We start from the raw sequence: 25,533 nt of genomic DNA on the forward strand, positions 1-25,533 counted from the left end.
ACCCCTCTGGAAACACCCAAGCTCACCAATATGGAAGCCACCATATGCAAATTAGGCATGACAGGACACCCGTCCCTGATCATAGCCTCAATTTACCTCCCCGCCAATAAAGCCCCTCTCCAAAGCGACTTGGAGGCCCTCCTCTCGCTCGGAGACTCTGTCGTACTATTTGGAGATTTCAATTGCAAACATACCGTTTGGAACAGTCGTCTGACTAACACCAACGGTAAGAAACTCTTAACCATTTCCCGCGCACTGGACTTTGATATCTTCTCTCCAACAGCGCCAACCCACTACCCCGATCGGGAAGACCAAGAACCCGACGTGCTGGATTTCGCCCTCCTTAAAGGCGTCGCGCTCAATACAAGAGCGATCGAAACACTGGACGATCTGGGCTCAGACCATCGTCCAGTCTCTCTACAGTTAGGTCCCTATGATCCAACTCCCCATACCTCCTCGAAAACCTTCACTAATTGGGAAGGGTACGAGAAATCTCTCACCTCGGCCATAGAGGCCCCCGATTCACCGTATACTATTCCCCCAGACTACCTTGTTAGCTCGGAGAAAATAGACAGTACGGTGAACTCACTCACCCAGCTAGTTCAGACTTCGCTTCATGACAACGCGAAGGTGGTAGAGGTCCCGAACCGCAAACTACCTCGCGAGGTCAGGAAGCTAATCCAAACCAAAAACGCAGCCCTCAGATGGGCCGCCAAGTATCCCACCCCTGTCCTTAGGAGGCGCGCTAACGCCCTCCAAAGGAAAGTCAGATCCCGGCTAGCCGAAATGAGGGACTCCAACTGGAACTCTCTCATGGAGGATATCCAACCTTCTCATAAGGCATTCTACAAAATCGCTAGACGATTTCGTACCGAAGCCTTCTCAAGCACTCCCCCTCTCACGCGTCCCGACGGCAGCATAGCCTTCGAAGACGCTGAGAAGGCCGAATGCTTCGCAGATAGCATCGCTGCGCAGTGCTCCCCCAGCACTCAACCGTGCGACCCTATCCACATTCACAAGGTGGAGGAGGAGGTCCTTAAAAAGATCTCTCTCCCTGTCACCTCTGCCCCCATTAAAATCACTACAGACGAGGTCCGGACCGTCATCCGCGGTTTGAAACCTCGTAAAGCCCCAGGTCCGGATGGTATCTCCAACCTGGCGCTCAAACACTTCCCCGAGCAGGCACTGACCCTTCTGGTCATTATCTTCAATGCCTGCCTCGATCTCAGCTTCTTTCCAACAGCCTGGAAGACAGCAACAGTTATCGGTATTCCCAAGCCTGGGAAACCGAAACATATTCCCTCCAACCACCGCCCCATTAGCCTCCTCAATGCAATGGGCAAGGTTTTCGAACGGGTGATCCTCGTTCACATAAGAGGGCACCTCTTCCCAATAGATGCTCCCCCTCTCATCATTCCTCACCAATTTGGCTTCCGCCTCCAGCACTCGTGCCCCCAACAAGTCCACCGCATTGTCGAGTACATCACAAGCGGGTTTTATCCAAGACGTAACAAGACACTAGCAGTCTTCTTCGACGTCGCCAAGGCTTTTGACAAAGTCTGGCATGGAGGACTGGTATACAAGCTATACCATTCTGGTCTTCCTGATCGCCTAGTCCGCATCGTGGCTTCCTACCTTCAGGACAGAACCTTCCGCTACAGGCACGAAGGTATCCTCTCTTCACCACGCCCCGTAACAGCCGGAGTCCCTCAAGGCTCAGTGCTCGCTCCTACATTATTCATATCGTACTCCAACGATATTCCTATCCCCAAAAATGGGGTGCAGCTCTCACTCTTCGCCGATGACACCGCCCTTTACATCCAAGGGCAAAAGGAGTCATCTGTCCTCGCCAAACTCCAACGCTCGGTCAACGAGTTAGGAGATTGGTTTAGGAAATGGCGCATCGAAGTCAATGCGGAGAAAAGCTCCGCAATGCGCTTCGACCACAAACGCAGGCGCTTAAACAACCTGCCCTCCGTCAAATTACTTGGGGCCCCCATTCCATGGAGGCCCACAGTAAAATACCTAGGAGTTACCCTTGACCCGGGCCTCACCTTTAGACCCCACGTCTCTAAGGTCACCCATACCGCCCGCTCTTACATGAGCCGCCTCAACGCCATGATTGGCAGACACAGCAAGTTGTCAGCCAGGAATAAGCGAACGCTGTATAAGGTTTGCATTCGACCGGTGTTAACATACGCCTCTCCAGTCTTCGCTCACGCGAATCCCACCATCCTAGACAAACTCCAGGTCATACAAAATCTCTTTTGTCGTCGGGCACTTAATGCCCCCTGGTATGTCAGAAACGCTGACCTCCACCGCGACCTGGAGCTCGCTCCAATACAACAAGTCCTCAGACAATTCTCTGAAGCGTTCTTTGACCGCTCAGAAAACCATTCCAACCCCTTAATCAAGGGTGCAGCGGACTATGCTGCCCCTCTTCCTACCCGTTACAATTGCCGTCGGCCAAGAAATATCTTGACCGACGCTCCTAACAAACTCTCCACCGATGTGGAGAATCTTCTGGCCGCCCACAGGGGCGTACAACTCTCCATAGAGAATCGTCTTCCCGACGATTCTAATCTTATTCATGATACGTTGACACCTTCAGTGTCATCTATCCAGCGGTAGCTCTCTAGGGAGCGCCGCTAGCGCCTCTCGCTCCGCAAACGAGAGGTCGCTATCCGATGTCGGCTGTACGGTCCCCTTGGACGAATGCCTTAAAGGAGTTTTTAGTGGGATGGTCCTCCCTTCAGGAGGTCCTTTCAGTCAGCCCCACACGACGCAGGCACCGGCCGTCGCGGCCTGTAAGTGCTTGGACGCATTTTTTGCTCCTCCCTCTCCGTAGAGGGTCAGCCCTTTTTCCACCTAATATCCGGGCGCCAAAAAAAAAAAAAAAAAAAAAAAAAATTGTATAAATTCATTCCCTCCGACGCCTCCAACGAAGAAGCACGCTTTGTAAAGAAAGAAAAATAAATACAGTCCACATTCGAAGAAACAACCACGTCTTTTATTCGGCACCTTGGACCTCACAATTTCTGGTCCATCGAGTGCCGGATTGGAAGCAGCGCATCAAGGCATCAAGGCATCGAGGCAACGGGAATCCAGACACCGCTACGAGCAGCATAGCCAGGACGCCTCCTCGAGCAGCACAGCCAGGACGCCTCTCCGGGCAGCGTAGCCAGGACACCTCTGCGAGCAACGTAGCTTGGGCACTTCGTGTCAGCGACTACACAGCTCTACGGACCACTGCGAGCAACGTAGCCTGGGCGCCTAACGTCAGCGACTACACAGCTCTACGGTCAACGAGTCCACGGGTCTGAACGCGGTTTACCCGCGGCTCTGTCTTATAACCACCTAACGGTGTCAAACGGTTTTAAGGCAGAGTTAACGCCTCAGGGCGGTGTGGTGCATTGTGCGACACCACCGGTCAAAAAGCGTCGACCGAATAGCACTTTCTCGCCAGTAAGGGATCTGTGGTGCGGGGCTCGGCAACCGGACATTCCAGCCGGTTGCCGAGCACCCCGTTAACTGCACATCCCCTCTGCTGGGAGAACCCCACCTATACCCAACCCCACCTATCCATCCCGGAAGGAGCGAACACTAGCTTGCGAGCTAGTACCTCCCGACGGACCGTTAGGGACTGTTAGGGATTGTTAGGGATTGATAGGGATTGTTAGGGATTGTTAGGAATTAGGTATAGTGTTAGGGGCAAGCAAGAGCCGCTACGATGACAACGTGCAGCCCACCAGTAACTAGGAGAAAGTTAGCCGAGGCGCGGGCATTTACGGATGCGCCCGCATCACCTTCCGAGCCGACGCGAAACGTGCCACCATCTGGATCCGCGAGTGCTAGGGAACCGTTTCATACAACCGCGCAACCCGCGTTAGACGCACAATCGGTGTGCTCTCAACGTTCTACCGATATTAGGCGAAGCGAACTAGAAGCAGAAAAGCGTCTTCTAGAAATACGGTATAGGCAGTTGCGGTTAGAAGCGGAAATAATGGAGAAGCAAATAGCGATAGATAAGGTCACGTCCCGCGAGGAAACTGATAGGGAAAGTGTAGGCAACCAACGTAGGGCGAATGAGAAGCGCGTCGAAACCTGGTTGAATGAGAGTCAACCACGGGGGGAGCGGCACGAGGTAGACACGGTCCGCGAAGTAATATTGGAGCCGGGCCAACCAATACATAATAGCGAGCCAATAGCTAAGGCGCCGACGGCGGCCAAGGACGATGTGGTAGACAGGTTAGTTTTCGCGCTAGAGAATATGTCTCGAGGTCGACCTTCGTCGCGGCAAACGCAAGAATTACCTATTTTCGACGGGGACCCGAGGGAGTGGTTACCCTTCAAGGCCGCGATGAGGGACTCAACGGCGCTCTACCACATGTCGCCATCAGAAAACTTAGCTAGGTTGAGGGCATGCTTACGGGGGGAGGCCAGGCAGGCCGTGTCGGCCCTATTGTACTCTGCCACGGAACCTACACAAATACTGCGTACACTCGAGCAGTGTTTCGGCCGACCGGGGGCAATTATAGACCAGGCGGTGAACGAGGTACTTAGATTACCTAGCGTAGGTTCCACGGCGAACGAGTTAAACATGTTCGCGGTCAAGGTCCAAAATGTGGTAACAGTAATTGAAAGCATAGACCCACAAGGTAAGGATACGGATCCTAGACTGCCGCGAACAATCAGTGAGAAGTTAAGTCCCCATTTAAAAAGTAAGTGGTATGACTACGCATACGAAAGCAGGGAGGAATCGCAATCTGAGTTGGGTAGGTTAGCGAGCTTTCTTATGCGAGAAGCGGACAGGGCAATTCAATTTTCGCACGATAGGGTTGCCATAACAAATACGCGTCCCGTGCAACGTATTGTACAACCGCGACCTATACAAAAACGGTCGGAAATTCGCAAGCCGGTGTATGCTACAGCAGAGGGTCCCAGTAAGACGGGGCGGATAGAATGCCTCTGCTGCGGAGCTGGACACCGGACGTATGTATGCGATAAAATAGCGGCTATGTCGGTACAACAAAGATGGGAATGGGCAAAGGACGCGCGTATTTGTTTTAGGTGTTTAGATAGTAGACACAGGAAGTTCGCATGTAGGAGTAAAAATTGCGGTGTAGACGAATGTAGGAGACCACACCACGCGTTATTACACACTAGTCCGCGGAACATAGGTTGTGAGGAGAGCGGGGTCGAGTCGGTCACGGCGGCATCGGCACATATGCCTACCGATAAAATACAAGTCCTACTCAAAGTGTGCCCGGTTACCCTTAAGGGTAGTAACGGCCGGGAGGTGCACACACACGCGCTATTAGACGAGGGTTCGACAATAACCTTAGTTGACGAGGAGATAGCGGCCTCCATAGGAGCTCGAGGCCCTATCAGAGCCCTTAACATCGTGGGAGCTACCTCCAGTCAACAGGAACCCGGTAGTCGCGTCGTGTGCATGAGAGTGAGAGGACAGAACGGCCACTCGCACGAAATTAAAGCTCGTACGGTTAGGAACCTCACATTAGGAAATCAGAGCATAGAAAGGGATTTCTTAAAGTATCCTCATTTAAAGAGAATACCTAGGGACGTAGTGTGTTACGCAAACGCAAAGCCTCGTGTATTGATAGGCGCGGATAATTGGCATTTGATAGTATCGCGTAAATTAGTAACTGGGAATAAAAAACAGCCGGCCGCGTCGTTGACTCAGTTAGGATGGGTTTTGCATGGGTCAGTTCCGCGCAGCGTCGTGGTAGAGAGGGCCATGGTCCTCCATGTGCGCACTCAACAACAGTGCATCAAGCACGCGCATACGGACGATCAGCTGAGCGATTTAGTCAAAGCCCACTACGACATTGACGCAATAGGCATTACGCCGAACCGCAAGCCCATACCTAGTGAGACGCGAGCTGTTAGCATTACTAAACAGACGGCCAAGCGCGTAAATGGACGATTCGAGGTAGGTCTGCCTTGGGTCAGCGATGACGTGACCCTACCGCCGAGTTACAGTATGGCATGTAGGCGTTTACAAGGAATCGAGCGAAAGATGGACAAGTCGCCCGCATTCAAGGAAGCCTATACGAGGCAGGTAAACGCACTGTTAGATAAGGGTTACGCGGAACCCAATATGGGTCAGTATGTTAGTAGCGATAGGGAATGGTATTTACCCCACTTCGCCGTCACTAACCCGAACAAACCGGGGAAGCTAAGGCTAGTGTTCGACGCCGCGGCGCGAGCGAACGAGAAGTGCCTTAACGATGTATTGCTAGATGGCCCGGATTTGTTACAATCTCTAAACGGGATTTTGTTCGGGTTTAGAGCGAGACGGGTAGCACTAACAGCTGATATACGCGAAATGTTCTTACAAGTTAAGATTAGGAAAGAGGACCGCGTAGCGCAGCAATTCCTGTGGCGGGGCGACGACCGTAAGAACCCCCCACAGAAGTATGTAATGTCGTCTATGATATTCGGAGCTCGTAGCTCACCCTTTTTAGCGCATAGTATTCGCGATATGAACGCGACGGAGTTTAAAGACGCATATCCGCTCGCGTACGACGCGATTACTGGTAGTACGTACATGGACGATTGGATCGATAGTTTCGACTCTGAAGAGGAAGCCGCGCGCACGATAAGCGAAGTGCGCCACGTGCACGCGCAAGCCGGTTTCGAGTTGGCCGGTTGGAGTTCGAATCGCGAGGCAATATTGTCGGACGTACCCACGGAGTCCCGCGCGCACGCTCCGAAGGAGCTCGCCACGAACGCGCATTTGTGCGACAAAGCGTTGGGTGTATTATGGTTACCTAGGTACGACGAACTTGGCTTTAACACTGAAATGCATAGGGTACCGGAAGACGTAAAAAACCTAACGCGGACTCCCACAAAGCGCGAAGCATTAGGAGTGGTGATGTCAATATTCGATCCGCTAGGCTTGTTAAGTCCATATACGATTACGGCGAAAATATTACTACAGGAATTATGGCGCGAAAAAATAGGGTGGGACGAGTCCCTTCCGCACGAGCAGGCCACTGCGTTCGCCGAATGGCAAGCTGACCTAAAATGTATAGCCGACCTTAGAGTACCGAGATGTTATGACACGCGCGACTCGATAGTGGATAGGCAGTTGCACGTGTTCTGCGATGCGAGCGAACAAGCATACGCAGCGGTAGCTTATTGGCGTTTTAGGAATGCATCGGGTAAGGTAAAGTTAGCATTAGTGGCGGGAAAGGCGAAGGTCGCCCCCTTGAAAGCTCAGAGTATACCCCGTATGGAGCTTCAGGCGGCGGTAATAGGTTCTAGGCTAGCTACAGACGTAATAAGTAAGCATCCATGGAAGGATGCGGTAGTATATTTGTGGTCAGATTCGAAGACGGTGCTGTCATGGATTAGGAACGACGCAAATAGGTATACGCCTTACGTAGCTCACCGTCTGAGTGAAATAGCAGAGGCGACACGCACCGAACAATGGAAGTGGGTTCCCACCGCGTTGAACGTAGCCGATGACGCGACGCGGGCGGGTAACACTCAGTTAAGCAGCTCGTCAAGATGGTACACCGGCCCTCCGTTCCTGTGCGAGAGCGAGGAACGTTGGCCAGTTGAATGCACATTGCCATTACAAGTGACGGAAGCTTTAGTGACGCATACAACGTCCCGGGATAGCTTAATTGAGATAGAAAGGTTCTCCTCATACGATCGGTTAGTGCGTGCGCTCTCTTATGTATTGCTATTCGTAGATAAGTGTAGGAAAAGGGCGGCTAGCTTAGGCATTAAGCATATTAGAGAGGCGGAACGCCTGATAATTATGCAAGCGCAATCTCACAGCTTTGAGAGTGAGATAGCGAGATTAAGACAGGGAAAGCACGTCGACAGATCGAGTCGACTATTTAAGTTAGACCCCGTTTACGATGAAGACGGGATAGTTAGATTGAATGGTAGGATAGACGCGGCAAACATACCCGCGCAACGCAAGAACCCTCCAATACTGGACGGTTCGAGCCACCTAGTCAGGTTGTATATCAGACGCGAGCATGTTCATAGCAATCACTCGGGGAGAGAGCAGTTAGTAAATAACATTAGGCGGAAATTCTGGGTGTTACGGTTACGACCCGCGGTGCGAACTGTGATAAGCGATTGTGTAATGTGCTAAGCCCGCCGGGCGGCACCGTTAGACCCAGTCAAAGGAGATCTGCCGGCTCTGCGACTGCAGTCGTATACGCGACCGTTTTCATATTGCGGCGTCGATTGCTACGGACCTATGTGGGTGACAATAGGTAGGCGTAGGGAAAAGCGTTGGGGAATGTTATTTACCTGTTTAGTGACGCGCGGTATTCACATAGAATTGATAGCGAGCCTTAGTACGGAATCCGCGATAATGGCGATAAGGCGTATGGCCGCGCGACGAGGTATGCCGCATACCATGGTGTCAGATAACGGGACTAACTTTCACGGAGCGGATGTCGAACTTAGAAGGGCATATCGCGAGTGGCTCCCTGAGATAGAAAAGTTCGCACTTAGAAAACATATGGACTGGAGGTTCATTGACCCCGGAGCCCCTAACCAAGGTGGGGCCTGGGAACGTATGATAAGGAGCGTTAAAAGCGCAATGTTAGTAACACTTACTGATAGGGCACCTAAAGAAGAGATACTCGCGACGCTTACCACAGAGATAGAGCATACGATAAATTCTAGGCCTTTAACTCACGTACCCGTGAACGCGGACGACCCGGAAGCGTTGACTCCTAATCACTTCTTGCTAGGATCGGCGGTGGGCCTTCCCTTTGTAGGAAATTGTGCGGTAGCCGATAGGCGCGCATGGAGGGCTGCACAGGCGTTAGCCGATATATTCTGGAAGCGGTGGATTAGTGAATATCTACCTACGCTAGCACCTCGGGGTGATAACAGGAATAATAGGAGCAACGTGAAGCCGGGCGACGTAGTTATAATAGCCGATGGATTACTCCCACGAAACGTATGGCCCCGTGGCTTAGTAGAGCATGTGTATACGGGACCAGATGGTGTGGTACGAAGCGCGGAGGTACGGACGAAAGGTGGTATATTTAGACGTCCTGTATGCAGACTAATCGTCCTCCCGGTAGATAGTTAGGCTTCGAAGGTCTTCGCCGGGGGGAGAATGTAACGGACACTTAGTCTCAGTCTCATCTCTTTTTTAATTTTGTATAATTGCCTTATATTTCGAAGTGTTAGTATTAAGTATCCCTATTGGAATTTATATTAGTTTTAATGTGTTTTGTTTATATTATAAGATGTTGTATGTGTAATTTATGTATAAGCAATAAAGAATGATATAAATAAGTGAAAGGGATAGACATAAGATAGAGCGAGAGGCCTATTGCTGTCTCCGTCCGACAGATCGTGCTATCTCACTCGGACAGGCCCCCTCGCAAGGTCGCGCGCACCTGTGGCGCGCGCGAAACAAATATAAAGAGGCATTTTTTTTGTATAAATTTTGCCAAAAGCCTCCACCGAGCCCCAGAGCTCAACCCCCGCGGCTAAGCCCGCCAAGCCAGCCACACGCTGCGAACCGGCACTTGCCAAGTGCAAACCGCCCCCACACATTTTCTTCAGAGATAAGTCGAAATGGTCCGACTTCTCTAAAACCCTAGTGGAAAAACAGATCCACTACACCAAGGCACGTAACCTTCGCGACTCTATTCGCGTTTCATGCCCCACCACCGAGGACTTCAGGAGCCTCATTAGGCTCCTAACTCACCTTCAACTCCCGTACCACACGTACGCTTTAGAAGAGGACCGCAAAATCAAAGCGGTCCTTAGGGGTCTCCCCTACGAGCTTCCCACCGACGAAATCCTAACGGATCTAGTCAACCAAGGGTTCCCCGTGGAAGGTGTACACAAGTTGTACAACCGCAACGGGGTCAAATACCCTCTAGCCCTGGCCATTCTAGCCAAGACCCCGTCCTCCAAGGACATTTTCAAGGAGAAGGAGCTCACAATCTGTGGCCTTTCTGAGATCGAGGTGGAACCACCTAACAAGCGTGGCTACCCTGCCCAGTGCCACCGCTGCCAGCTCTACGGCCATGCAGCGGCGAACTGCACTGCCCCCCCAAGGTGCGTCAAGTGCCTAGAACCCCACGCCACACGTGAGTGCAAGAGAACTCGTGAAGACGAGTCCCCTCCTGCCTGCGTGCTATGCACCACTTCAGGGCACCCGGCTAACTACCGTGGCTGCCCTAAAGCCCCCCGTCCCGCTCAAAAAAAGGTTGCTAAAAAGCAGCCCTCGAAAGCAGGCCCACCTCCGGTCAATTCGACCAATTTCCCGCGGCTAGGGGCCTCCAAAACCCCAACCGCTCCCATGAGTTGGAGGAAAGTCGCACCCGCGACCGCCCCACCAACCCCGGCCCCTAAGGCCACTCCCACTCCCCGTCCCACCCAAGACGCATCGGTAAGGGAACACATCATGTTCCTTAAGGACTGCGTTAAGGGCGTGAACCTCGACGAGATCATACTCGTCTCGCAAAAGATGCGTAACGCCAGCCAGGCGGAGCGCATCGCAATCTACTCTGAACACCTAGCGTTGTTCAAGTCCATTCAATGAGTAACGTTCATACTCAACCCCTTCATCCCGGTCGTCAAAAACCTAAAGGCGTCTCGCTTATCTCCTTCAATGCACGAGGTCTTAAGCCTTGCATTCCCGAACTCAAAGAGTTCGTCCGCAACAGGGATATCGACCTGTTGCTAGTTCAGGAAACTTTCCTCAAGCCCTCCCTTAAAGGCGTAAGTCTCCCCTCTTACGCGCTTGTACGTAATGACAGAGCCGACGACCGTCGTGGCGGAGGCACTGCCATCTACTACAAGAGATCCTTCCATTGCACCCCTCTGGAAACACCCAAGCTCACCAATATGGAAGCCACCATATGCAAATTAGGCATGACAGGACACCCGTCCCTGATCATAGCCTCAATTTACCTCCCCGCCAATAAAGCCCCTCTCCAAAGCGACTTGGAGGCCCTCCTCTCGCTCGGAGACTCTGTCGTACTATTTGGAGATTTCAATTGCAAACATACCGTTTGGAACAGTCGTCTGACTAACACCAACGGTAAGAAACTCTTAACCATTTCCCGCGCACTGGACTTTGATATCTTCTCTCCAACAGCGCCTACCCACTACCCCGATCGGGAAGACCAAGAACCCGACGTGCTGGATTTCGCCCTCCTTAAAGGCGTCGCGCTCAATACAAGAGCGATCGAAACACTGGACGATCTGGGCTCAGACCATCGTCCAGTCTCTTTACAGTTAGGTCCCTATGATCCAACTCCCCATACCTCCTCGAAAACCTTCACTAATTGGGAAGGGTACGAGAAATCTCTCATCTCGGCCATAGAGGCCCCCGATTCACCGTATACTATTCCCCCAGACTACCTTGTTAGCTCGGAGAAAATAGACAGTACGGTGAACTCACTCACCCAGCTAGTTCAGACTTCGCTTCATGACAACGCGAAGGTGGTAGAGGTCCCGAACCGCAAACTACCTCGCGAGGTCAGGAAGCTAATCCAAACTAAAAACGCAGCCCTCAGATGGGCCGCCAAGTATCCCACCCCTGTCCTTAGGAGGCGCGCGAACGCCCTCCAAAGGAAAGTCAGATCCCGGCTAGCCGAAATGAGGGACTCCAACTGGAACTCTCTCATGGAGGATATCCAACCTTCTCATAAGGCATTCTACAAAATCGCTAGACGATTTCGTACCGAAGCCTTCTCAAGCACTCCCCCTCTCACGCGCCCCGACGGCAGCATAGCCTTCGAAGACGCTGAGAAGGCCGAATGCTTCGCAGATAGCATCGCTGCGCAGTGCTCCCCCAGCACTCAACCGTGCGACCCTATCCACATTCACAAGGTGGAGGAGGAGGTCCTTAAAAAGATCTCTCTCCCTGTCACCTCTGCTCCCATTAAAATCACTACAGACGAGGTCCGGACCGTCATCCGCGGTTTGAAACCTCGTAAAGCCCCAGGTCCGGATGGTATCTCCAACCTGGCGCTCAAACACTTCCCCGAGCAGGCACTGACCCTTCTGGTCATTATCTTCAATGCCTGCCTCGATCTCAGCTTCTTTCCAACAGCCTGGAAGACAGCAACAGTTATCGGTATTCCCAAGCCTGGGAAACCGAAACATATTCCCTCCAACCACCGCCCCATTAGCCTCCTCAATGCAATGGGCAAGGTTTTCGAACGGGTGATCCTCGTTCACATAAGAGGGCACCTCTTCCCAATAGATGCTCCCCCACTCATCATTCCTCACCAATTTGGCTTTCGCCTCCAGCACTCGTGCCCCCAACAAGTCCACCGCATTGTCGAGTACATCACAAGCGGGTTTTATCCAAGACGTAACAAGACACTAGCAGTCTTCTTCGACGTCGCCAAGGCTTTTGACAAAGTCTGGCATGGAGGACTGGTATACAAGCTATACCATTCTGGTCTTCCTGATCGCCTAGTCCGCATCGTGGCTTCCTACCTTCAGGACAGAACCTTCCGCTACAGGCACGAAGGTATCCTCTCTCCCCCACGCCCCGTAACAGCCGGAGTCCCTCAAGGCTCAGTGCTCGCTCCTACATTATTCATATCGTACTCCAACGATATTCCTATCCCCAAAAATGGGGTGCAGCTCTCACTCTTCGCCGATGACACCGCCCTTTACATCCAAGGGCAAAAGGAGTCATCTGTCCTCGCCAAACTCCAACGCTCGGTCAACGAGTTAGGAGATTGGTTTAGGAAATGGCGCATCGAAGTCAATGCGGAGAAAAGCTCCGCAATGCGCTTCGACCACAAACGCAGGCGTTTAAACAACCTGCCCTCCGTCAAATTACTTGGGGCCCCCATTCCATGGAGGCCCACAGTAAAATACCTAGGAGTTACCCTTGACCCGGGCCTCACCTTTAGACCCCACGTCTCTAAGGTCACCCATACCGCCCGCTCTTACATGAGCCGCCTCAACGCCATGATTGGCAGACACAGCAAGTTGTCAGCCAGGAATAAGCGAACGCTGTATAAGGTTTGCATTCGACCGGTGTTAACATACGCCTCTCCAGTCTTCGCTCACGCGAATCCCACCATCCTAGACAAACTCCAGGTCATACAAAATCTCTTTTGTCGTCGGGCACTTAATGCCCCCTGGTATGTCAGAAACGCTGACCTCCACCGCGACCTGGAGCTCGCTCCAATACAACAAGTCCTCAGACAATTCTCTGAAGCGTTCTTTGACCGCTCAGAAAACCATCCCAACCCCTTAATCAAGGGTGCAGCGGACTATGCTGCCCCTCTTCCTACCCGTTACAATTGCCGTCGGCCAAGAAATATCTTGACCGACGCTCCTAACAAACTCTCCACCGATGTGGAGAATCTTCTGGCCGCCCACAGGGGCGTACAACTCTCCATAGAGAATCGTCTTCCCGACGATTCTAATCTTATTCATGATACGTTGACACCTTCAGTGTCATCTATCCAGCGGTAGCTCTCTAGGGAGCGCCGCTAGCGCCTCTCGCTCCGCAAACGAGAGGTCGCTATCCGATGTCGGCTGTACGGTCCCCTTGGACGAATGCCTTAAAGGAGTTTTTAGTGGGATGGTCCTCCCTTCAGGAGGACCTTTCAGTCAGCCCCACACGACGCAGGCACCGGCCGTCGCGGCCTGTAAGTGCTTGGACGCATTTTTTGCTCCTCCCTCTCCGTAGAGGGTCAGCCCTTTTTCCACCTACATCTGGGCGCCAAAAAAAAAAAAAAAAAAAAAAATTGTATAAATTCATTCCCTCCGACGCCTCCAACGAAGAAGCACGCTTTGTAAAGAAAGAAAAATAAATACAGTCCACATTCGAAGAAACAACCACGTCTTTTATTCGGCACCTTGGACCTCACAATACGTATACTAATTCATTAAAACACTTTCCCAAAAAGTGTCAAGTAGCCAATTGGTTTTTTTTTTTTTTTTTTATAATATAAGAGTAGCAGACGAGCATGCAGTCCACCTGATGGTAAGTGGCTACTGCCGCCCATGGACATCTGTAATCAACCTCAGATTGATTGGATTAGGTATTCCTACCTGAGGTCGGCCACAGATGCGCCGCTACCCCTGAGGACTAAGCTGGAACACCTCGGAAAAGTCTGTCTCCCTTACCACACCCTTCAAACCGGAACACAGCAGCGCCTAACACTGCTGTTATTAGGTAGAAATAGGTGTGGCGGTGGTGCCGCCGGAGTCGAACCACAAAGGGTTCTACCACCTTCATACGTGGTACGGTACGGTGGTACGGAGGCCTCCATGTGTGAGTGCGACTTGTACTTTATCAATATTATTTGTTCTTGGCTGAGCGTATGTATACGCCATAGCCAAAATTTCGCATTTTGACATTGACATCACTAATTGTCAATGTCATAAAATACGTATCTCAAACTCGACTCGACATAAAGCAAATATCTAAACATCGCATGTGTTGTTTAACGAAAAACAGAAAGTAATAATATACTATTTAGGTTCTACTTAGGTTATGTTTATTTTTATAACACAAAAATCTGTTGTGTGATGTTAAGTACATTTGGCTGGAAGATTGCCTGTCGGTTTTTAACAGACTTCATTTTAAAACCGCATAACTTTTGAAATGAAACATAACAATTAACGTAATTCGCCGAAATTACATATATCATATAGAAATGAAGCTGGTAAGTGTGCTCTTTACATGTACTCTTAGGTATTATAACAACAGGAATAAAGTCTATGCGATAAAATGGGCACTCATTATTAAAAATATTATTATGAAATGTGGTGGAATATGTTTCAGTATTGTCTGAGTAGCGACGCGGCCAAGCCGTGCTTCGTGCTGTCGTTCAAGGAGCTGCTGATCATGCTGGACTGCGGGCTGTCGGCGCACTCGGTGCTCAACTTCCTGCCGCTGCCGCCGGTGCCCAGCACGCGCCTGGCCTCCTTGCCAAACTTCACACCTCCACATATCAATGACCCGCTTCTAGAAGGGGTACTTTTCATTATTTGCTTTTTGTAATTTCATACTTATGTTCTCTATTAATGCCCTTTCTTTCTATAGTATACATTAATTTAATTCCAATCAAATTTGCTTATAATGATAAATAATGTTGTCTATAATATTATAGCATCACAGATGTTACAATAGACATTTGATGACTTATTCCAGGAAGAAACAATCCCAACCTTACTTTAAATTTTCTTTATTCACTCTGTTCGTAATAATAATGTCTACAACTCAATGAAAAATTATAAACGTAATTTTTCATTAATTTTTAAACAAATATTTGTTACTAGTAAAAATGAAACCTTCAATAGCTTCATTATTCTATGAGTGTGTACACGCAGATTATAAATATTCGAAATTAATGATCACTTGCTTTAACAATGAAGGAAGACATAGTGAGGATATCTGCATACCTAAGAAATATTTAAAAAAAAACACTCAAATGTTTGTGAAGCGTTATCAATGGACACTAGTTTTTCCAGATTGTTATTTTTGGAAACTGCATATTTCTAGTGAAAGTAGCCTGCAAGGTTGAGTTACCTTTTTTCAGTTGATTCCAGTTGCAATTCAGATTTATATGTCACTTTGTTCAAGAAGCACATAGAAGTTATTGTAAAAACTAAGACAACAGACAGGGGTTATGCTGACATTGGCACAGTAGCTCAGTGAAATATAGTCCAATGTTCCAGTTTACAATGAGAAAGTTTGTTTGGATGAGTTTTTCTTCAATATGAACTCCAAATTAGTATACAAATATGTTATTTTATAGGAACTGAAAGAATGTTGTGGCAAGGTGTTTGTGGACAGCATTCCAGAGTTCTGCCCACCTTTGGACAAAGTGGTGGATTTTTCACAATTGGATGTGATTCTTATCTCCAACTATACCTGTATGCTAGCTTTGCCCTTCATCACCGAGGACACAGGTTTCAAGGGACAGGTTTATGCTACTGAGCCCACCCTACAAATTGGCAGGTAATTATATAATTTTTATTGCTTCTGTTTTGTACGGATATTTTAATATTGTATGAGAGGGCTTAAAATAAATGTATGAAATTGTAGCTTTAAATTCGTTTAATAAGGTACATATATAGTATATAAAAATATACATATAAAATCATCAAGATTATAATATTTTGCATACTGGGGGATTTACAATTAATCAATATGTTCACGTTACATTCTTACAAAAAGATCTTGTTTTAGTTCGTAATTTTCAGCCCGACCGTTACTCGTGGAAGACGTCGTAATTTTTCTTTATCAACTCAGTATATCAGATAAAAACCCAATCGGCAGGTTCTACCTGGAGGAGCTGGCGGAGTGGCTGTCGGCGGCGGGCGGGGCGGGCGGCGCGGGCGGCGCGGCGGGCGCGGCGCGGCGCTGGAAGGAGCTGCTGCACCTGCTGCCGCCGCCGCTGGCGCTGGCGCAGCGGCCGCGCGCGTGGCGCCGCCTGTTCTCGCCGGCGGCGCTGGCGCGCGCGCTGGCCCGCGTGCGCGTGGTGGGCTACGACGAGCGCGTCGACATCTACGGCGCGCTCGACGCCACCGCCGTCAGCTCCGGCTTCTGCCTCGGCTCCGCCAACTGGGTGCTGCGCTCCGCGCACGAGAAGGTTCTCCCCTAATCGATGCTCTCCCTCGAGACGAGCGCCGAAAGTTTTCGGTTTCGAATTTACGCGATCGACGATCAGCAGCTATTTTTTTGAATCTTAATCTGAATCTCCATTTAATGGCAACATATTTGTGTTATAAAAAGTCAGCGAGAGATCGATTTAACTAAATAATATATAATAAAATATATAATAAAAATATATATTCACATGACATAAATAGGGGTTTTTAGAAAGTAAGCAATAAAGAGTCTCATCGTGACACTGCCTACATGTCCAAAGAACTAAATAGACCAAACTTGGAGGTTGCCGATTTACGAGACCTTTTTTAGGGTTCCGTATCCAAAGGGTAAAAGGAACCCTATTATTAAGCCTTCACTGTTTGTCCCTCTGACCGTCTGTTAATTGCCTCAAAATAAAACGTACGTTATTAAAATAATTATTTAATTCAGAGTAAAAAGCATGGAGTGCTTGATATTTTAAATGTTACAATCATGCTTTTGGCAATTATCTATGAGATAATAGTTATTAACCGCAGTAAAATGCACCCCACGCTTGCACTTAGAATTATTTATGATCTGATATCACTGATTCACGTCAGTTTGGACATGGTTTACGTCGTAACCTAATATTTACATGATATTCGACTACAGATGTTTTTTATTATAAAAGCATAATTATTATTGTATAATAATTATATAATATTGTATATTAATTATTGTATAATAATTATGTATGTGTAATCAGCAAAGCGAACAGGGCATAAGCGAGTGTGTCGGGACGGCAGGTGGCGTACGTGTCCGGCTCCAGCACGCTGACCACGCACCCGCGCCCCATCAACCAGGCGGCCCTGCGCGGCGCCGACCTGCTGGTGCTCGCCGCGCTCACGCAGACGCCGGCGCACAACCCCGACCACATGCTCGGCGACCTCTGCGTGCACGTCACCGTCACGCTGCGCGCCGGCGGCTCCGTACTCTGCCCCGTCTACCCCAGCGGCGTGCTCTACGACCTGCTCGAGTGCCTCTCGGCGCACCTCGAGGGCGCCGGCCTGCAGCACGTGCCGCTGTACGTCGTGTCGCCCGTGGCCGACTCCTCGCTGGCCTACAGCAACATCCTCGCCGAGTGGGTCTCGGTGGGCAAGCAGGCGCGCGTGTACCTGCCCGAGGAGCCCTTCCCGCACGCGGCGCTCGCGCGCGCCGGCCGCCTGCGCCACGCGCGCTCGCTGCACGACGACGCCTTCAGCGCCGACTTCCGCCAGCCCTGCGTCGTGTTCTGCGGCCACCCGAGCCTGCGCTTCGGCGCCGCCGTGCACCTCGTCGAGCTCTGGGCGGGCAACCCCGCGCACGCCATCATCTTCACCGGTACGGCCGCGTCTCGACCGAGCGCCCGCCTCCCTCCCCCGCCGCAGACGAGCTGACGCTCTCCCCGCTTTCAGAGCCGGACTTCCCGCACGCGGAGGCGCTGGCGCCGTTCCAGCCGCTGAGCATGAAGGCGTTCCACTGCCCGATCGACACGTCGCTCAACTACGCGCAGGCGACCAAGCTGGTGCGCGAGCTGCGGCCGCGCGAGCTGGCGCTGCCCGAGCAGTACGCGCCGGCGGCGGGCGGCGGCGCGCGCGCGCACGTGGGCGGCGACGTGCCCACGCTGGTGGTGCGGCGCGGCGGCTGGCGCGCGGCCGGCGTGCGGCGCGGCTGGGCGCGCGCCGAGCTGTGCGGCGAGCTGGCCGCGCGCGCCGCGCCGCGCGAGCTGCGCGCCGGCCTGCGCGCCGCGCCGCTGGTGGCCGCGCTGCGCGTGCGCGACGCGCGCCTCACGCTGCTGCCGCCGCCCGAGCCCGCGCCCGCGCCGCGCCTGCACTGGAGCTCGCTCGACGTCGAGGTACGTCCCTCGCGCGACCCTCTCCGACCTCGAACCTCTCACTTTTCGGATGAAACGTGTCGCGTTTCATCCGAAAATCGATAACGGTCGTGGAACGATCCATCGATCGTGAGCACCGAAGCTCGCATCGGTCCCAGATTGAAAACTTTCCGCAGGCCCTGGTGCGCGCGCTGGCGCGCGAGGGCGTGGGCGAGGCGCGCGTGGAGGCGGGCGCGGACGGCTGCATCGTGCACCTGCCGCGGCACGACGCGCTGCTGCACGTGGAGCGGCACGCCACGCACGTGTTCTGCGAGGGCCGCGAGGCGCGGGACGCCGTGCGCCGCGCGCTGGCCGCCGCGCTGCCGCACATCTAGCTCCCGCCCGACCGCCCGCCCGACTTCGCCTCGATCCACCCTTTACGTCCGATCCGGCCCGTTCGTAATGATAGAGAGATCAATTTTTTGCCTCGCGGATTTCTAAGCTCGGCAATGAATAAAATATGTAGCTGAAATGGCGGCCTCGCCCGGACCACTTTCGACGCGAAATCCGCACGTTTGCAACCCCGTAACCTGTGCGTCGTCGAGGAGATGGTGGCATATGTGCTATGGAAGAAGATAGAAATGAAACAAACGTTTATCGATTCGCCATTTATATCATAAATAAATATTTATTAACGCTTATTAGTAATGATAAATTCCAATCTTGGGGCGGTGTCCGTCCTACATATCTCAACTCCATATCTCTCCTCATACATCCTACATATCTCTCCTCAAGCGACCGTGACAACAAAAAAAGCGATCATTAAAAATAACAATATTTAACGTTTAAATATACATTCTTCCTTTCCCACGATACGATTGTCGAACTCTAGTAATATATTTTAACATAAATGGTGTGATGAAAGAATACTTTGTTAAAATAATATTAGATATTTTATTATTATTTATCATAATCTACCTAAATATGGAAATGGTTCCAAGGTACTACAACCAAGAAATGCACATTACTGAAATAAATAACTTTCCCATTATGTGGTTTAAAAAACAAATCTATATAAAAACTATAGGATAGCGAGTATGGTACATAATATTAAATTTTACACAAGAAATCTTCCAATGTCTAAAAGTTTGGTTAATAAAAAAACGTCTACAGTGACTTTTAGCTTGAGTTGAGTATTCATACAAATTACTCCAGAGTGTGCCGGCACTACATGCCCAACTATGTATACTATATAATACTTTCAAAATCTATTACCTCATAACGAAGTACACATATCACACAAAATATCATAAAACGGTATTATGCATCCACCTGCAAGGAGTTTTCGGTCTTAAATACCAAAAGCATAGAATGAGATAAACTGACATCAAGCGAGTACACATTAAAATGGTAGAATTTTGCACTGTAGTACTCGTGATCTTATTGAAAATACTCAGAGATGATTTAAAAAAATGCCACACAAGGACAATAATCGTAAGATTCGCATGCGGCCGGGCGCCTAGGCGTTGATGTCGAGGTCGGCGAAGAGGTCGCCGCGCGTGGCCACCGTGAGCGCGTAGTGCGAGTTGAGCTGCAGCAGCAGCTCGCGCTCGTCCAGCATCTCCAGCGCCTCGACGCGCGCGCGGTCGTCCTCGGGCAGCGCGCGCCACACGACCTCCATGTCCCAGGCGCGCGCGGCGTCGAAGCCGGCGGCGCGCATGCGCTCGGCCTGCGCGGCGGGCGCGCGGCACAGGCGCTCGCCGGCCAGCGCGCAGCCGCGCGCGTTCAGGTTGCGCAGCATCACCTCGCCGAACTTGTCGCCCAGGTTGCACTGCTCGTACACCAGCAGCACGCAGCGCGGGAAGGCGGCGGCCAGGTGCTGCAGCAGCGCGGCGGCCGCGTCGGGCCGCAGGTACACCAGCACGCACTCGGCCAGCAGCAGCGCGGGCGCGTCCGTGGCGCCGCCGGCCGCCAGCTTGCGCCGCACCTCGCCCAGGCAGCGCAGGTCGCAGCCCAGCAGGTGGTACCCGTCGGAGTGCAGGTCGCCCGACCGGATCATCACCTCGCCGTCTGCGGACCGGACGCGAGCGTTGAGATACTTCGCTGGGACGATGTTAATGGAAAATGGAAGGATAAATAAAGAATGTATCGGTTGATTGTTTCTATCTCACCTTCCTTGCATATCTTCTCGAGTAATTGCTTGTTACGCTTGATGATGTGACACTTCTTGGCCGTAACTGATGGAAAATCTAGCTCGATAAAATTGCTCACAGCCTGAGTGGTATCCTTGAGGCGCCAATACAATGTGTCGAATCCGCAACCCAAGTTTATGATTTGACACTTTGTGCCACATCTCTGTAATTCAACAAATTTAATTATGGACCATATAAATTCCCTCAAGTATAGTAGAATTAACTGGGGGCATGGCAAAGTCGAACAAAAAATAACAGTGGCATAGCCGTCCTATTAATTTGTATTTCTATACAGAAATATTTCTTTACCAAGGTAAAATATTGACTATATTGTGTATTTGGATCCATTCATTAATAGAAAAATAACTGGAACTAGAAAATTGTTATTAACACATACAAGCAGACTCCTTATGTGACTTCCACAATTGAGACCAGTCACCTCGTATTATTATGTTAAAATACATTTTAAAAACATACACACTAGGGTGGAGCTACATTGTATGGGATTTTTTTTTTACATTGGAGTTCTAATAGTGCGGGAAAGATGTATCATACTAAGAGATTAAACTGTGATATTTTTCAAATTATTTGGATGACATCTTATGCCTCCGCCTTGCTGTCAAAAATTGAGAAAAAGTAAAAAATATCTATTTACTTACAAAGGCTAAAAAAAATTTGGAAATATTTTTTTAATAATTGCAAAAAAGGTGCAAAAGTAAGAGAATATGATACAACTTTTATTACCATTAACATGTAAACAAAGAGCTTTAAAATAGGTATATAAAATTTAATAATTATACCCTAAAATCTGTTTTTGTCTCAAATTTGGTCTTTTTTTATCGAGACTACTTTTCTTTTTATTAAGTCAATGGATTCATTTCAGGCACAATAATTTAGATGAATCTATTGTAATCATTTTCGGCTCTCTCGACAAGTTCACATGATGCTTAGATGTGATATGGCTGCGTAGGACCCCGGTCCAGAAGTACAACCATTATGGTGGAAAAGCAAATGATGTATAGTCGCTCTTGTAATAATTGGGTAACTCCCACCATATTTACCTGTATTATAAATAGTTACCCCTAAGTCAATAGTTACAATATCCTCTTGAGGAATTATTGCATGGGCAAAATAGCCGCCGATGGCACTCCCTATTCCTTTGGTTAAAACAGAATCAGAGCTGCGTAACTGGTGTAAATGATCTGGGTTCTCTTACTAGCAAAATATGTTCTTTAAGGACTGTTTGCCTATATTTATTCCATATTTTATCCAATATATTAAAAAAAATATCTTTCCTTCTGTCAAAATGCAATGCTGATATCTGAAGCAAAAGGTCTTCTCAATACTCTTTCGTGTTAATTATCATGTCACCACGCAACCTATGACGGTCTATAACAGAAATATCTGCTATTACATTATACAAAACAATGTTTTAAAGAACACAGTATATCTGTACCAAGTTGGAAAGTCGGTTTCTAAGATGTTTTGTAAACTTTTTGTAATAGATATCTACTTTTCCAATGATCATTGGCAGCGACGTTCTTTGATCCAACCATAGATAAGTACTAATCTATGGATCCAACAAAAATCTTTTATTCCTTTCTGGGTACCTTCCTCTTTTGGACAACCAGATGGATCGAAATAATAGCATTTGGTAGGAGGTATATTAAGGGGAACTTCTCTTGTATTCCAAAAATTCTATAATAGTTCTTTGGAAAGTATTTTAATGTATTTTAAGAACATTTTTCATCTAAGGTATTATGTATGTAAGCTTTTAACTTTTGCATCACTTTTGTTCGACTTTCAGTAGAAATTGGGTCTACACGTCATATTTATTCTATGCTGGAAACAACTACGCCTGCAATATCCGTAAATGATGATTTGCAAGAATTTCTTGTCGCGATTTTAACCGGCGTCTCTTCCATTGATAAAATTTCATAAAACATCTTCATACACAGGCATAATATCCCTTCTTTATTTTAATTATTTCAACAAAAAGTGAATATATACATACATCAGTTACGTATTTATAATAAGAGAAGAGTAACTCTGTCTGTCTGTCTGGTTGTCTCTTCTTCACGCCTAAACCACTGAACCGATTTGAATGGAATTGTGTACAAAGATAGTCTGACACCCGAGAAAGGACATAGGATAGTTTTTATCCCGGAAATCCCACGGGAACTACGGATGGCGATCTGAGATCGATTAATCGGAGAATCGATCTTTTGAACCAAAAAAATCGATTATTTTAATCGATCTCCAGTAATGGATCCATTCCGTAAATCGATCTTTCAACCCAGAAGATCATAATTCGATTTTTTTCATAATTTACCTACAGTTACTTTACTTATCCATGTTAGACGACCATCTATCCATTTATATAAAAATGAATATTTGTCTTTATATATTTTATAGAATCGGAAACTATGCATTTGATCAATTGAGTTGGTAAGACCAATTTTTTACAGATGGCACCACTGTCATTCCAATGAAGGTACAAAATTTCTATTTTATGTATGTCATATCATTTCTTTAAAATGCGGGCGAAGCCGCGGGCACCAGCAGTGTAAACATATTTTAACGAAAAAAGAAGACATGAAAATAAGAGTCACTGGCGTATGTAAACAATTAAAATGACTTAATTTGTAAGTTTTGCTTAACAAATGCTCTCCCACTGCATTTTTATAATGACACTACACAAAATTATTATTGTTTTATTTGTGGATGCTCTATAAAATAAAGTGATTAAAATAGCATAAATTGTTAAAAAAGTTATAGATACCTTCAGCTGTAATCTACAAAGTATACACCAAAAATGAATATTTTTAAAAGTTCATTGACTTGGCGGAGGCTCTTACTCTTATCTGATTGGAATAATATTTTACATACTTTAGTTTTAACCATCAAGACATCTTTTCGTCACTATTACATTTTCAAAAATAAAAAAAAAAGGAATTTCGCTCCACCTAATACACACACACACACACTTCACAGCCCCATATTTTTGAGTCATCAACCCATTATTGACTCACTACTAAGCTCTGATATTTTCCCAGGGGAAAGACCATTCGGTCATAGTCTAGGCACTGGCCTGTAGCAAATTGGTATAATAGACTAAACACACTTTTGAAAAATATAACAGAAAGGCAAGAGGTAATCAATATCTAATACATAAATAACTTTGAAAAATTAGAAATGTTTGCCTGGAATTCAAACCTTAGACCTCTTAATCAAAATGTCAAGTTTCAACATATTTTTTTTTAAATACATTACAATTTACAGATATTTCTACAACACTCTATCCATGAGTGCCAGCTTTAAAATTGTTCAGTTATCTTATGATAATCATAAAATTGTTGCCTACATATTATATAAAACTCCGTAGGTTAAACGAGTCAAGCTGAATTTCTTTTCTAGATAAATTTAATCAATTAACATATCTTCCTCAATCAATGGCCTATCAAATTCAAAAATGTTTATTCAAAGTTAACAAATCCCTCCCAAGATAAGCACTTAACACGTTCACTGCCCCAAATGTGTCTGTGCGTTTATTACACTATCTCTGTGTGCCCCACACGTGCATGCGAGTTTCTATACAATTTCCTTATTCCTATACCCGAGTGCCCAAGGTGCAATAGTGAGCCCATTGTTTGTACCGAAAACGCACAGACGCGCCGAGGGGCACCTCGGAATGGTTTTATTGCTTTAAACTTTAGATACATTTTCTCAACCGGGCAACCGAGGTAGTAGGCGGTGAACGTGCTAGCTCTAGCACATTCACTGCCCGCCGACTGGGTGCTCACCCATACTGACATGTATTCCTAGAGGAGATAGAATTGCTGCAATGTGAAGCACCAAGGTACTAGGATACTAACCCTTATCACTTAGGGGTATGAAAAATAGATAGTAGCAGATTCTCAAACCTACTGAACATGCATATAAAATTTTATGAAAATCGGTAAAGCCCTTTTGGAGGAGTATGATGGATCAACTAACATTGTGACATGAGAATTTTATATATAAGATGTATTAACATTTGATGGTTCCCATAGACATGTATGTATATGGTGTTTCCATATTCAAGACATTATCACATTTCTTGATAAAACAAAATATTTAAATAATAATAATCTATACTTCAAATAATTTGTGACTTCGATATTTTCGATCCATACTAATACCAAATAACGTATAGATTAATTTTAATATTAATTCTTAGTCAAAACAAAAATAAAAATTGTTTATCATTAAAAAATATAAAAGCGATATTTATTTTATATAGGTTTTAATCGCTCACCTCCAAAAATTGATGTATAAACATCTCCATCGCCTTGACTCTAGCATAATAACCTCGGTTAATTTCTGGGGCTTTTCTGTCGGTATGCTTGGCAAAGAATTTAATATAGTCATCCTTCCAATAGCCCAGCTCGACGGCGCATCGCTTGCACTCCGTAGCGTCCGTGTTGGTCGCGATGATGGCTTCGTCTTCGGCAGTCCACGAAATTATGTTATTCATCTTGACCGTAAGTCTAACGATTAGGTGATCAGGTATTTACCATAACATTGCCAGTAAAAAATTTCGCCTGTACTTGCGTATTAATTTTTTATGGGCGTTGAAGATTTTTACCAATTTTTCGATAAACAAAATACGTTCTCAAGAGGTGCAATTTATCAATCAAATAGGTATGACAGCTGACAGCTATAAAAGTTTTATAACTTTGCTTCCCATCCATGGATTCTTTCTTTTTTGCCTATGTTCTTATTAACCTTTAATATGTAAGAGTTTTAAATCGAGATCCCAAATCGGCATCGAAATACAGTCCTCTCCATCTACAGTATGTATGTAAGTAACAAGTAATTAATTAAAAAACTAAAAAACCCGACTGCACTATAAAGCAGAAGTAGCGTTT

General features: G+C 47.9%; 3 protein-coding genes across 3 annotated transcripts; 2 read left to right on the forward strand and 1 right to left on the reverse strand.

Moving 5' to 3' along the window:
* Window positions 1-3,730: 3,730 nt before the first annotated feature.
* Window positions 3,731-8,137, forward strand: LOC140748547 (uncharacterized). Its single transcript, XM_073081363.1, has one exon. The coding sequence runs from the start codon at window positions 3,731-3,733 to the stop codon at window positions 8,135-8,137; it is 4,407 nt and encodes a 1,468-aa protein (XP_072937464.1).
* Window positions 8,138-14,779: 6,642 nt separating this feature from the next.
* Window positions 14,780-19,132, forward strand: IntS9 (integrator complex subunit 9). The gene is made up of 6 exons (XM_073091998.1): window positions 14,780-14,980; window positions 15,765-15,967; window positions 16,289-16,601; window positions 17,386-17,959; window positions 18,034-18,473; window positions 18,629-19,132. Exons 1-6 carry the CDS (start codon window positions 14,780-14,782, stop codon window positions 18,824-18,826), a joined length of 1,929 nt encoding a protein of 642 aa, XP_072948099.1. The 3' UTR covers window positions 18,827-19,132.
* LOC140756491 (leucine carboxyl methyltransferase 1) lies at window positions 19,085-25,328 on the reverse strand. Its single transcript, XM_073092006.1, has 3 exons — window positions 24,921-25,328; window positions 20,603-20,786; window positions 19,085-20,501 (listed from the first exon to the last, which is right to left on the reverse strand). Exons 1-3 carry the CDS (start codon window positions 25,137-25,139, stop codon window positions 19,951-19,953), a joined length of 954 nt encoding a protein of 317 aa, XP_072948107.1. The 5' UTR covers window positions 25,140-25,328; the 3' UTR covers window positions 19,085-19,950.
* Window positions 25,329-25,533: the final 205 nt, after the last annotated feature.

The sequence above is a fragment of the Epargyreus clarus genome, unplaced genomic scaffold (genome assembly GCF_041222505.1).
Source record: "Epargyreus clarus isolate Ecla_fem2 unplaced genomic scaffold, WU_Ecla_fem_2.2 ptg000003l, whole genome shotgun sequence".
Classification (NCBI taxonomy): Eukaryota; Metazoa; Arthropoda; class Insecta; order Lepidoptera; family Hesperiidae; genus Epargyreus; species Epargyreus clarus.

What these genes read in the sequence shown, in the direction of transcription:
- LOC140756491 (XM_073092006.1), bottom strand. Translation starts at nt 25,139, where the DNA reads ATGAATAACATAATTTCGTGGACTGCCGAAGACGAAGCCATCATCGCG. An exon ending in TTATACATCAATTTTTGGAG is followed by an intron (nt 20,787 to 24,920) that starts GTGAGCGATTAA and finishes GTTGAATTACAG; the next exon opens with AGATGTGGCACAAAGTGTCA. An exon ending in CGAGAAGATATGCAAGGAAG is followed by an intron (nt 20,502 to 20,602) that starts GTGAGATAGAAA and finishes TCCGGTCCGCAG; the next exon opens with ACGGCGAGGTGATGATCCGG.
- LOC140748547 (XM_073081363.1), top strand. Translation starts at nt 3,731, where the DNA reads ATGACAACGTGCAGCCCACCAGTAACTAGGAGAAAGTTAGCCGAGGCG.
- IntS9 (XM_073091998.1), top strand. Translation starts at nt 14,780, where the DNA reads ATGTTTCAGTATTGTCTGAGTAGCGACGCGGCCAAGCCGTGCTTCGTG. An exon ending in CCCACCCTACAAATTGGCAG is followed by an intron (nt 15,968 to 16,288) that starts GTAATTATATAA and finishes CCCAATCGGCAG; the next exon opens with GTTCTACCTGGAGGAGCTGG. An exon ending in GCACGCCATCATCTTCACCG is followed by an intron (nt 17,960 to 18,033) that starts GTACGGCCGCGT and finishes CCCCGCTTTCAG; the next exon opens with AGCCGGACTTCCCGCACGCG.